This window comes from Bos javanicus, chromosome 19 (genome assembly GCF_032452875.1).
Source record: "Bos javanicus breed banteng chromosome 19, ARS-OSU_banteng_1.0, whole genome shotgun sequence".
Lineage (NCBI taxonomy): Eukaryota > Metazoa > Chordata > Mammalia > Artiodactyla > Bovidae > Bos > Bos javanicus.
In genome coordinates, this window is record NC_083886.1 from 12,730,317 (window position 1) to 12,744,574 (window position 14,258).

General features: G+C 37.4%; 1 protein-coding gene across 3 annotated transcripts in view; it reads left to right on the forward strand.

The window, feature by feature from the left end:
• BRIP1 (BRCA1 interacting helicase 1) overlaps positions 1-2,422 on the forward strand; it is a 182,294-nt gene extending 179,872 nt beyond the window's left edge. For all 3 annotated transcript variants that reach the window (XM_061390217.1, XM_061390216.1, XM_061390218.1), the window contains exon 20: positions 756-2,422. In XM_061390217.1, the coding sequence (XP_061246201.1) occupies positions 756-1,477 (722 nt within the window). In that variant the 3' untranslated portion in view covers positions 1,478-2,422. The remainder of the gene's footprint in view (positions 1-755) is intronic.
• The last annotated feature ends 11,836 nt before the right edge of the window (positions 2,423-14,258 follow it).

Consider the following 14,258-nt stretch of genomic DNA (forward strand, 5'->3'; position numbering starts at 1 on the left):
CAAGAGCAGAGTTAAGTAGTGCTAAATATTACACTAGAACAGCATACCTGAGTAGTTGCAACAGATACCATATGACCCACAAAGCCTAAAATATTTATTGTCTGGCCTATTACAGAAAAAGTTTGCCAAACTGTGTTCTATATCATTGGATATCATTTATGGTTGTTTCACATATCAGTTTTTAAGTATTTATTTTATAGTATATGCTTGTAGCCTAACTAAATGTTATAGTGAATTCTAGGCCATTATACTAGTTTCTAGTCCAGGTCTGATTACCAACCAATTTTATAACCTCAAGCAAATATCTTAGTCTTTGTGGTTGTCAGTTTCCTTTTTTTTTTTTTTTTGGTTGTCAGCTACCTTAGGGAATTAATCTTGGTCAGTTTTTCTCAATCACTGGTTAGTGGGTTTTTAAGGCATTTTTACAGCCTCTTTCCCCCGTTACTCAGCCTTCTTTCTTTTCCTTTTTATCCTTCCTTTTCTTGTTCACTTCTGAGGTCGCTGGTGTGGAATTTGATAGTTTACCAGACAGCATTATAACTTGGGCTAGGAACCAGTGGAGACCTAAGATTCCTTTCAGAGTTAACATGCTGTGCTTTACATTCTAAAATGGAAGTCCTGCTACTGCTTGTTATGGGCTCTGAATTATGCATCCTATACAGTTATTTCAGTATTTCTAACAAAAATCACTTTTAATGTAACAATTATTATGTTAGGAGCAGAAAGTTAACACTCTTACACTCTTGTATTTGTAGATGATCCAGAATTATTAGAAGAGTCTGCCCAGGCAGTAGGAGCAGAAGGAATTGTGATTTCCAGATCCACAAGCCCAACCTTCAGCAAACAAATAGACCAAGTTAGCTGGTCTGGGAGTAATTTGGGGGGACAGTGTCTTACTGGTAAAATTCTGACTGGAACACCTATGGTTAGGTCATCAGAGGACTGTGCTTCTACTTCTTCCACTTTCAAAACAGAAAAGAAATGTGAAACAGTTTTGCCGCTCACTGATAAATATGAGTCCTCATCTCTGACAGTAGATACATCATTTGGAGCATGCCCTCAATCAGAAACCATTGTTCCATCTACAAACGTTGATGCTGCTAATCTGAATTCAGAAGATCCAGCAATTCAGTTGTCTGTAGTAAGTGAAGAAGCTGAACCTTCTCCTTCAAATACAGCTTCTGAAACAGAAGCAGAGGATGAATCTATCTATTTTACCCCTGAACTTTATGATCCTGTAGAGACAAATGAAGAAAAGAATGAACTAGTTGGAACTGAGAGAGACAGTAGATTGACTAATAGTTCAAATTGCATTTTAACTGAAGATCTTTTTGAAATTAAAACTACGAAAGGAGTGGATTCAGTCAGAGAAATGGAAGCTGAGGACTGCACAGACACAAAGTTGAAAAGACTCATGCCTATTAAAGAAAGTAAAGTTGATGACCTTGGTAGTAATGTAAAAACAACTCGTAAATGAATTTGAACTGGGAAAATACTCAGGAAATGGATATAAAGAACTTTAAACTGTCTCCTTCCAAAAATAAAGATGTGTTCCTGGTGTTAGGTAATAATACTTAACTGTCAAGCTATAAAAACATACCATCATGCATATATTCAACTATATTGTAAATTGGATAAGTAGCATGGTCTTTGGGGTTTTTTTTTAGTTTGAGATATATTTTTCGCTTTAATCCAAAGACTGTATTATGTTTAAAAATACAAGTTTTACTACTCTCAAGTTTTAATAAATTGATTCTTAAAAAATATTTTCCTCCAAGAAGTCTTCCTCTGCTAAATGCTATAGTGAATTAATCAATTTGGAAGATACTTAGTTTCCTAATGCACTTTAAATTTCACATGAATATTTGTTTTTGTAGTCCTCTTCATCCATTTGTTTTCATACTGATATGTAAAAATTAATAGCAATCTAATCCAGTCATCCGTGGATCATGTTTCTCTAGATTTTACCTCAGATCAGTCTGAGATTTTTTTTTTTTAGAAGTCACAGTCTTCTTGAAAAGTATATTCCTATATTAAACTTCCTACTTCTAAGTAGTTAAGAATTAAGAAGAAAACTACATGCATTTCTAATTGAAATTATTTTTTGTTCATTAAACCTAAATCAAGCATGTTTTAAACAAATTTATATAAAATCATAAGATGCCAAATTAAGGACTCCAGATTTTCAATTCTGATTGTTTAGCCTCATCACCATTGTGGAAAAAAGTGATCTTTTCTAGCTGAAAGGTTTCAATTATGCAGCCAAGATAGGAAACTTCAAATATAAATTTAATAAGTAAACCCAAACATGTAACAGTAGCTGAAAAATGTTCTGTGATATCTCAGTAAGCCTTTCTGTAAATTTTGACTCTGTATTTTTATGAATGAAGCTGTACTTCTGATTAAAAATGGTTATAAAAGCTCTTCTCTGACATCATTCCAAAAATACATTCACTGATCTTTTCCAAGAAACATCTGTTATTCAGTAGACATTTAGGCTTCTTGTGAGTGATTTGAATTGAAATGCTATGAGTTGTTTAAGTTGTGGATGTGTTTCATTATTTTCAAGTCAAAATTCTCTGAAGTCAGGTATCTTTTTATTTGGGATGATTTATTATATATGAGTATATTTACTTTAGTTTCAATGGCATTTAGATTGAATACAACTTAATTGTTTCTATAGCATTGGATGTTACAACTCTAAGCATAATTCAAAGAAATTTAAATGGATAATTTACCAGTTAAAGACTGTATCTGTAGATTGGGATATATTCAGTCCCATCTAGTATTAGATCTTTTTCTTAGGTGATCAGTAAAAAGTTTCAAACACTGGATTAGAAGGTAATTTCTAAATTGTTTTGAAAGGGTGAAATCATTTGTCCTCTTTGGCATGGTTTTTAATCCACAGATAAAGGGTAGTGTGATAATAGGAAAAGTACCAGGTGGAAGGCAAGAGACTTGGACTCTGTTCTTGGCTCTGCCACTAAAATTTGCTAAGTCATGCCTTTTGGGGAATTAGTTTCATCTGTGAAATGTGTAGTTTGATAGTATAAAATCATGCAAATCCCTTTCAACCTTGAAAATCCATAATTTAAAGGAGTATGTTTTGATATTTTGTTCTGAATCGATTTTTATTTGCTTTTGTTGCAAAATGCTTAAAGCAAACCGTTTGTATAAAAATAACATGGATAATTGTATGAATATGTGCATAATAACTTAGGAAAATATTTTAACATTGCTGCAATTAAAATATTCCTGAATGCTTAAAATTGTCTTTAGAAGAATTGGTAAACTACTGGAGAAGAACCAAGTACAGTATTTTTTAGTCATATCTTGCTGCTGCTGCTGCTAAGTCGCTTCAGTCATGTCCGACTCTATGCGACCCCATAGACAGCAGCCCACCAGGCTCCCCCGTCCCTGGGATTCTCCAGGCAAGAACGCTGGAGTGGGTTGCCATTTCCTTCTCCAATGCATGACAGTGAAAAGTGAAAGTCAAGTCCCTCAGTCGTGTCCGACCCTCAGCGACCCCATGAACTGCAGCCCACCAGGCTCCTCCATCCATGGGATTTTCCAGGCAAGAGTACTGGAGTGGGGTGCCATTGCCTTCTCCGAGTCATATCTTAGTACAGTATTTTTTAGTCATATCATATCTTGTCAAAGGAAAGAAAGTGAAGGTGTTAGTCACTCAGTCATGTCTGACTCTTTGTGACCCCATGGCCTGTGGCCCACCAGACTCCTCTGCCCATGGAATTCTCCAGGCAAAAACACTGGAGTGGGTAGCCATTCCCTTCAGGGAATCTTCCCAACCCAGGGATCAAACCCAGGTTACCTGCATTGCAGGTGGATTCTTTACCATCTGAGCCACCAGTGTTCTTATCCAACTCAATCTCAAATACCATCCCTTTCCCTAGATATAATTTATTCTTGCCAAAATCTAATTTTCTCCAAGGCTAAAAATTTCAGTTACTGAGAATGTACATAGAGATGTGGCACAAGCTTATAGTAATCCCAAGTGGTGTTTCAAAAATTTTGTACAATGATTCCACAGTTGAAACAGGTATATAGTCTCCTCAGATCACAGCTTTGACCAAGATGGTTTTGCAAGAAGTAAAGTACTAGGCCTTTATAAAGAGTAGAAGTAGAACATTTTCATTAGTGATAAAATACTTCTAAAGAGTTGTTTTAGAAGATTCAAGTTAAAACATAAAAGCATTTAAAAGAGTATCTGACGGCAAATCCTCAGTTATTACTTGGTAAATCCATCATATATGTGGAGCACACTCTTGCTTTATATGGAGTCTTCCCTAATGATGATAGATAGATTAGAAAGATGCTGCTAAGTCGCTTCAGTTGTGTCCAACTCTGTGTGACCCCATAGACGGCAGCCCACCAGGCTCACCCGTTCCTGGGATTCTCCAGGCCAGAACACTGGAGTGGGTTGCCATTTCCTTCTCCAATGAAGAAGGCAAACCCTGTTAAAAAAAAACTGTGCAGTTCTGTAGTGCTTTTCATCTTGAAGTACCTTGCTGCTGCTGCTGCTGCTGCTAAGTCACTTGAGTCGTGTCCGACTCTGTGCGACCCCATAGACGGCAGCCCACCAGGCTCCCCCGCCCCTGGGGTTCTCCAGGCAAGAACACTGGAGCGGGTTGCCATTTCCTTCTCCAATGCAGGAAAGTGAAAAGTGAAAGTGAAGTTGCTCAGTCATGTCCGACTTAGCGACCCCATGGACTGCAGCCCACCAGGCTCCTCCGTCCATGGGATTTTCCAGGCAAGAGTACTGGAGTGGGGTGCCATTGCCTTCTCCGGATTAGATAGATAGATAGGTGATAAACTGACAATAAAGAATCATTGTATGGTAGTTCAGTTCTGTTGCTCATTTGTGTCCAACTCTCTTTGCAACCCCAAGGACTGCAGCATGCAGGCCTCCCTGTCCATCACCAACTCAAGTTCATCAAGTCGGTGATGCCATCCAACCATCTCATCCTCTGTCATTCCTTTCTCTTCCTGCCTTCAATCGTTCCCAGCATCAGGGTCTTTTCCAGTGAATCAGTTCTTCCAATATATTGGCCACCAATGAATATTCAGGACTGATTTCCTTTAGGATTGACTGGTTGGATCTTGCAGTCCAAGGGACTCTCAAGAGTCTTCTCCAGTACCACAGTTCAAAAGCATCAATTCTTCGGTACTCAGCTTTCTTATGGTCCAACTCTCACATCCATATATAACTACTGGAAAAACCATAGCTTTTACTAGATGGATCTTTATATAGTAATAAGGAGAAGTCATTTGGCTGGTTTATTTTTTAAGGCTTTTGAGATATTTAAGACAAGTTTTTTCATCATGTAATTTGCCTTACCCATTCAATGCAAATTAAATAATTATCTAATAATTTATTTAAGAACTAAAAATACATAGAGCATACAGGCCACGAATCAGCAAAACGACCAGTTGGAGAAAGGGCTTGATTCATGGAAGAAAGGTACATTGTAAAGAGCAGATGTTTTATGACTTTAAATATTTACATGAATCATTAAAAAAAAAAAAAAAGTCGCTCAGTCGTGTCCTACTCTTTGCAATCCCATGGATTGTAGCATACCAGGCTCCTCTGTCCATGGGATTTTCCAGGCAAGGGTACTGGAGTGGGTTGCCATTTCCTCTCCAGAGGATCTTCCTGACCCAGGGATCGAACCCATGTCTCCCACATTACAGGCTTGAGCCACCAGGGAAGCCTGAATAATTGTGTTAGAAATTATTTTTAATTCTTTATGCTACTCAGTTCAGTTCAGTTCAGTTGCTCAGTCGTGTCCGACTCTGTGACCCCATGAATCGTAGCACGCCAGGCCTCCCTGTCCATCACCAACTCTCGGAGTTCACCCAGACTCATATCCATCGAGTCAGTGATGCCATCCAGCCATCTCATCCTCTGTCATCCCCTTCTCCTCCTGTCCCCAACCCCTCCCAGCATCAGAGTCTTTTCCAATGAGTCAACTCTTCACATGAGGTGGCCCAAGTACTGGAGTTTCAGCTTTAGCATCATTCCTTCCAAAGAAATCCCAGGGCTAATCTTCGGAATGGACTGGTTGGATCTCCTTGTAGTCCAAGGGACTCTCAAGAGTCTTCTCCAACACCACAGTTCAAAGGCATCAATTCTTCAGCACTCAGCCTTCTTCACAGTCCAACTCTCACATCCATACATGACCACAGGAAAAACCATAGCCTTGACTAGACGGACCTTTGTTGGCAAAGTAATGTCTCTTCTTTTCAATATGCTATCTAGGTTGGTCATAACTTTCCTTCCAAGGAGTAAGCGTCTTTTAATTTCATGGCTGCAGTCACCATCTGCAGTGATTTTGGAGCCCCCCAAAATAAAGTCTGACACTGTTTCCACTGTTTCCCCATCTATTTCCCATCAAGTGATGGGACCAGATGCCATGATCTTCGTTTTCTGAATGTTGAGCTTTATGCCAACTTTTTCACTCTCCACTTTCACTTTTATCAAGAGGCTTTTTAGTTCCTCTTCACTTTCTGCCATAAGGGTGGTGTCATCTGCGCATTTAATTATTACATGGTTTTTAATTTGATACTGTTTCCAAGTTCACATAGACTTTGTGCTTTATTCTTTCTTGTCTTCTTTCTATTTAAGGCATTAATTTTTTGAAGGCTTTTCCTGTTATGTCTCTACAGTATGACCTTGTGCTACGTTCCTATAGTTAAACATATTCAAGCTACTTAATTCTTTGGAATTTTTTATAAAACTTCATGAAATCAAAATGCCTATTGTAAAATCACTTGAAAGATTGGTTATTGTCATTTAATCTCTGATGACATTTTTTGGATAGTTGCTTACTACACAGTTCTTGCTCGTGATCTTTTTAGCCTCAGATTTATCAGCGTGCTGTACAAGATTTTAGTTTAATCTTTATGAATTTGTGGTAGATTCTTGTCTATTTCCATAGGCAAATGCAGTCAATTTTTTGTAAATAGAAAGGTAGTATTAAAACTGAACTTTTTCATAATAAAAAATAAATTTAAGACTGCATCAGACAGTGAATGTCTAAGAAAGCTAAAACTAATATAAAGAACTATGTAGCAATTAAACATAAAGACATCACTTCAGGAAATGGAAATTTAAATAGATGACCTAGGCTTATGATTTTCTAGCCTTAAATGATTTTCATGTCTACTGAAAAAAAAGCATTTTGTTTCTTAAGGTTTCATTTGATAGACCATTAGCTGCCTGGCTTCCTGTACTCTACAATGGGGCCTTGTTATAATATCCATGTGATCTAAGCCAGTGGATCACCTTATTGGTGAAACCATCTTATAATGAAGGGCTTTCAGTAACTGAACTCCTGGACAAGATCCAAAACAACCCATCTTATACCAAATTCCATTCTGTAATAAACAAGTTTCAACATATTGCAAGGAAAACAAAAATTATATGAAACTTACTATTCCCATAAATTTAACCTTTGAAAATCTAACAGTAAATTCTGATTGAAAGGAATATTTGTTAACAAGGCACAAAGAGGTAGATATTTTAGTACACTTTAAAATTTTATTTTTTTATTCTGGTCTTTTAAAAGCAACTTTTATGATTTTGATTCTCTTGTGCTTGTCCCAAAAATGTCATCATTTTACTTTAAATTATTTTATGTCAGTATTTACAAAGCTAAATTTAAAATGTTTCCTTTGTCTCCTTGTTATTACAAACCACTAATTGTACAAGTGCTATGTCATTTATGTAAACTAAGTTAGATGCCATCGTCTTTTATATATGATACATATATAGTTGAAAAGATTTAGAGATATATTAAATACTGATTGTTATTATTTGGGATCACGTATTGTCTTGGTACATTTTCCCTTTTTTCAGACTTTTTTCAGACTTTTCAGACTTTCCCTTTTTTTCAGTGTTTTGATATTCCTATTTAAATACGAACTATTCTTTCAAACATTGGTCTCTTTTATTGTATCTGTTGTAAAAGGACCCAAGTAATCCACCTTGCCACTCAGGATTTTATTGCTTGTGAAGCTGAATTATTACCTAAAGCAGAAGGCAGTAGGAAATATAAAAAAATACTTGGTGCCATCCTTAGTATGTGCTGGGCTGTGCTCAGTCGCTCAGTCATGTCCGACTCTGCGACCCCATGGACTGTAACCCACCAGGCTCCTCTGTCCATGGGGTTTCTCCAGGCAAGAATACGGGAGTGAATTGCCATGCTCTTCTCCAGGGGATCTTCCCAACCCAGTTATCAAACCCAGGTCTCCCACATTACAGGCGGTTTCTTTGCCATCTGAGCCAAGGAAGCCCCATCCTTAGTATGGGCTTACCTAAATTACAGTAAGGTAGATTGATGTATTAATATTCCTGTATTTCAGTCTTTAAAGCTGATAGGCAATATACATGGGTGTTACCATTAGACATGGAAACATATATTCCAGTTTCATCTACTGACTTACTTTGAGCAAGTTATTTACCTTCTCTAACCTCTGTATTTTCACCTTTAAATGTTAATAATTTCATAAAAAATATAGATCAAACATTATGAGTATCAGATACATAAAAGCTTTTTTAAAATATCAGACAAGGAGAAAGGTAACAGAATTTGGAATCAAAAGTATAAATTTGAGTTTTGGCCTTACTGAGTGGCCTTGGTCATATAATTTTAACTCATTGAGCCTCAGCTTTATTTTCTGGGAGTGAAAAAAGTGAGTAATATCTACCTAAGAAAAGTATTGTGATTAAATGAGATGATACGCAATATGTGGAAGTAACTTTATAAATTTTGAACCACTGTCCAAGTAGTAGTTGTTAGGAAACTTAAACAATGGTATAACTGTTGCCTCAGTATCCTGAGATTGCACTTTCAAAAGGACTAATAAACCTGTTAGAATTTGGTCCAAGTGCTGAAAGGCACAATTGAGCTTCGTTAAAGATTGTATGTGGTTATTCTTTCACTAGCAAGACTTAAGTATTGTGAAAATGTATTTCCCATTTTGTCCATTGCATTTTTATATCTTAAGATATATGCATGTTTCAGTAAAAAAAAAAAAGTCATCAGTAGAACACTGAATGAAGTCTGTAAGTTGCACTGGGGCCATTCTGTGTAAGATCCATAGGGCAGGGAGCTCTGTTGGGGGCAGGAGCTGGTCTATGTTTACTGCTAAACTCCCAACATTATATTTACTGACTAATTGATACACTCTATTAATCGTGTATTTCTATTAGGACTTTATATATCTACTTGGCTCTCATAAATGCTCATTTCATTTGACTAATTTCTAGACTCTAGTGGCCCTTCTCTTTCCAAATTTGTTATTCTCATTGCCCTGACAGCATTAAATCCCTCATACTTCTTCTAATCCTTTAGTTGTGGGCCAGAGACTGTCTTTTCTCTTTCTTTTTTCCAAAGTGTGTGGTTTTACCAGTTTTAACCTACAAAGAATGTTGGATCTTTGTACATTCTGTTTGAGATGTCCATAAACAGCTGTCCTTCACAATTGGATTCTAAAATAGGAATTGAATTTCATGTTAACTAATCGATTAGCCCAAGTGACAGCTATCTTGTAAACCTTTTAAGCCCATTGTCACCCTGGGACAAAGTTTTTCCTGCCTTTGTCCCAGTGTAATATTTATTGTATGGTATTGCAATTGTTGAGAAGTCTGTCTCTCTGGCCCATTTCGACCCCTGAGGATCCAGACACTTTTCATCCTACCTGGCATTTTTTTTTTTTCTTTAGCCATGGACTTTATTGTTTGAATATCTGCAATTATTATTCTATACACAAATGTTAATTTCTTACAAAACTCTGTATTCCATATTGCTAGGTCACTTCACTCTTCATTTTATGTCACATTTCCATCAAGAACTATTTCCCCAAATCACCACCTGCCTGATTGTGTGTTGTTGTTGTTCAGTTGCTAAGTTGTGTACGACTCTGCGATGCCAGACACTAGTCCACCAGGCTCATCTGTCCATGAGATTTTCCAGGCAAGAATATTGGAGTGGGTTGCCATTTCCTTCTCCACCTACCTGGCATTTAATCATTCATCTACTTACTCCCCTAACACATTTTGAGACCCTACTTTGTATTAAGAGCTATGCTAATACTCTGGGGATACCAATGTTAAGTATGATAAGGATATATCCGCTAGGGATTCACAACCTAATTGACATGTAAGTAAACACTCGTGCTACCGTGTGATAAGAGCTGTAGCACAGGCAAAGCAGTGTTTGTTGAGTATATGCATACTGTAATGTACAGTTATGATTATAGAGGATCTGTAAGTTAACAGCATAATCTGTAACACAGGAAGCATCTTGACAGATTTTTAAAAATATCTTAATGGAAAAATGCTTATAATTTTAAAATATATTCTCGAGGAATTGCAGAATATGCTTCGTTTCCTGAAGTTCCCATATTCAGATCTCTTAACTGGATTATGGAATGTTAACTTACCCAAAGGGAACAAAGCAAGAACATACCCAATGCATCTGTAGTGCCTTGGAGTATAGCAAGTAGTTCAGAACTGTTAGCTTATTTGGTTCTCAGAATACCCTGCCAAAGTCAGCAACACGGTGGTGGTATCCTTCTTCTTATAAATGAGGAAAATAAAACATTGCAATGAGACCACAATCAAGGTCATGGTGTACTTTTCCACTCTTGTCGTATTTCTGTGCTTTTGTATAAATTTTAATCCACCTTTGTTTTCCAGACCCTATGATAGGTATAGTCTTGGAATTCTGAAAGCAAGGCTCACAATTTTATTTACTTTCCAGAATGTTTTTACAGTATTTTTATAATATTAAATGAAGATGCATGAACATTAAGGAGTATTAGCTTTTTGAATACAGAAACCATCCTGGAGCACAGTATACTGCTTGACACATAGTAGGTGCCTAGTAAATATCTTTTAATGAAAAGAGGGGGGAAAAATGAAATCTCAAAACGACTCAAAAAGCTGAGCATTACCTAAGGTAACAGCTAACTAATGACTTTGGCGTCAGAACTAGAGCCAAAGTGTCGTAACTCTCTATTCCAGTTTATCTAATACCAAAACCTCAGCTTCTGACTTCCACTCCTGTGATTTCACCTCCATTTCATCTCCTCACTTCCACTGACTAAGCCCTACTCCAGCCCTCTCGTACACCTACTTCCTCAGTCTTCTAGCTTGTCAGCCTCCTTCCGTCTTGCCTTCCTTGCTTCCAAGTTTGGACTTCAGTCAGTCACTGGGACTGGTCTCCCGCCGGCGTCCTGAACTTCTGTCCCCCTTTGTAATTCTATTCCAGTCCTGCAAAATCCCCAAACCTAGTTTAATATCAGTTTTTCTTTGCTGTTACTGCACTGGAAAGTTGAGCACCGCTGAAATTTGTGTAGAATAGTGTGGATTGGTGCCACTACAGAGTTATGGCTTCCAGCCTTGATTAGATTCTCAGCACTGCTTTTCAGCTCATGTATTTTCCCAGACTATAAATAGTTCCCCTCTCCCCTTATCCACCAATAGCTGGACTAAACTGACGTGTTGCTTCTTTTCTCAGCCCAGTTCCCTTTCCCAGTTATGTGCTTTCTCTGGATAATCATATTCTCTTTTGAACTATGAGCTAAATGATTCCTGACGCGTCATCCAGCTGACTGCTCCACATCTTGGATATCTCATAGCATCTCAGACTCAATTTGTATAAAGCAATTCTTTTCTGAGACCTGCTCTTCCTGTTTCAGCTGGCAGCCCAGCCATCCATCTAGTTCTCCAAATATTGAACTACTAATATCAAGTCATCCAAATTGTTGAGTTGAGTGAAGTTGATCACTTTCCATCTTCACAGTGATTGCATTAATTCAGATCCTCAGAGTCTCTTTTCTAGAGCAGCATTAATAGTTCTTCCACCAGTTCCACTGGTCCTTCTCCAGAAGTCCTCCCCCTTTCTGCTTTGTTGCCATTTAGCTAGTCTAAAAAGCAAATCATTTCACTCACCTGTTTAAAATCCTTTTATATACAAGATCAGGTCAACACTGTACATGAAGACATACCAGATTTTTTTTTCATTCTATTGAAGTAGAGTTGATTTACAATGTCATGCTAGTCTCAGGTGTACAGCATAGTGATTCAGTCATGTTTTTTTCCCTTATAGATTATTACAAAATACTGAGTACAGTTCCCTGTGCTATACAATGTGTCCTTGTTGGTTATCTGTTTTATATATAATGGCGTTGTTTTATATATAATAGCGTGTATGTGTTCATCCAAACCTCCTAGTTTATCTCCCCTCTCTTTCCCCTTTGGTAACCATAAGTTTGTTTTCCAAGACATATCAGACTTTTTTGGGATCTGGTCTTTGCCAGCATCTCAACCTCATCTCTTGCCACCCTGTGCTAACTTTATACTAAACAATAGTGTTTAAAACAAACCATGCCGTTTCACATCCGCTGCCCGTGCTGGCGCTCTTGCACCTATGCGGAGTTCCCCTCCCCTTTACGGGACACACTCATACTCATCTTGAGAAGTTTAGCTAAGGCGTTAGTCTTCGGAAAACTCACCCTGCCCTCCCAACTGTGCTAAGTACACTTCATCTAACTTTCTTTCTGCCCCTCTGCAGTGCATAACTTCAACATATTAATTGTATTTTCAGCATTGTTTGTTTTTGCTTCTGCCTTTTGTACCAGACTTATGTTTGTGCAAATTAAGACCTTGCTTGTCTTTGTCACTCTTGAATGTGGTACATGCTTTAAAATAGGAAGTACCTGATTTATGGCACTCGTTAGTCCATAAACTGAACTGAACCGTGTTATCCTGAGACTGGCAACTTTTAGTTAGGTATTGCTTTTATTTGTTTATTACACTTTTGCTACTGTTTTGGTATTTTAGGTAGACCAGAAGTTTAGAAATCATCTCCTTCCCTTGTGTTAAACAAGAGATAACTGAGGCCCAGAGAGATTTAGTATCCAAACCAAGGTCACTGATAGCAACACCCCCCACTGTTTTTAGTGTAGTTTGGTTCGTATTAACTTAGCCTCTTTCTCAGGGCACACTATGAGAACGGTGCGATTTTAGATTACTAAAAATTTAAAGATTAAGATACTAATTGTGAAGCCATTCAAACACATTCTTTGGACTTCATCTAACTATAGAGTTTTTATGAGAAGCAGTATATCTTGGTGTTAATAGGCTTTAATGATAATATACTTGTTTTGCTGTTACACTATGTGCAATAATTCTCCACGGAGTTGTCTTCTGATTGACTAACATACGTATACAAACAGACCTTAATAAATTACTGCATCCAGGAGTCTGTATTTTTTTGGAAACCAGTATCATTGTTAGTGTGCTATGCCTTTCCTAAATATTTTTCACCTTTGTCTTTTCTCAGGGAGTTTTTTGAGACACTTTTTCAAAGGATACTGTCCTGATAAATATCCGAATAATCTTTCTGAACGTTAAATTGTACAAAATCCCTTTGCCATTGCTTAACTGAATTGAGTACAGATGAGAAGAAAAAAATTTATTTTATGCCACTCATGCCACTGCTGCCCTTAAACATTTAAAAGCCACTTAAATGGTTTATCAGACTTAAGGTAAACTTACTTAATGACTGCGTTGCTTCCTGGTCTTTTTCTAAAGTCTTCAAGTGTAAATAAGGCACTTTTTTTTTTTCATTTTCATGTGACTTCTGAAACAAAAAGCAATTTCCACCGTCTCAAGAATTGCGAAGGGAGAAGAAATAGAATCTCAAACTCTATTCAAAACAAAAATATATAAATAAGAAATACCACTTTGGGACAGAGGAGGCATTGATCTATCTGTGTCTAATAATGACTCCCTCCACCCAAATATTCCCAAGGCATACAAATCCAGATCTCATGCGTGCTTTGACAGGCTTGACCTGGGAAAAGGATGGGCAATAACTCATGGAAACAACCTTCAGGATAAAAGGGACTCAGTTCCATAGCTCTTCCTAAAAACAATGGGATGGATGCTTATTATATACAAACAAATGACACATAAACCCAAGCCCTTTTTCTTTTGCATAAATAAGTCTCAGGGTGCCTACTGCCCTTTTACAATTTCCCAGCCACTTGCAAAGCTGTTCATCATTTTTTTCGCTGCCTATACCTATTTTTAATGTTAGATAGAAGGGAGTAGGCCGCACATTATGATTTATCCCAGGCCCTGCACTCAACCAGAAATAATCCTAAACTCCGCTCATTGCTCAAAGCAGTATGGCCAAGGAGAAACATACTACTTTTATTCCAAAATC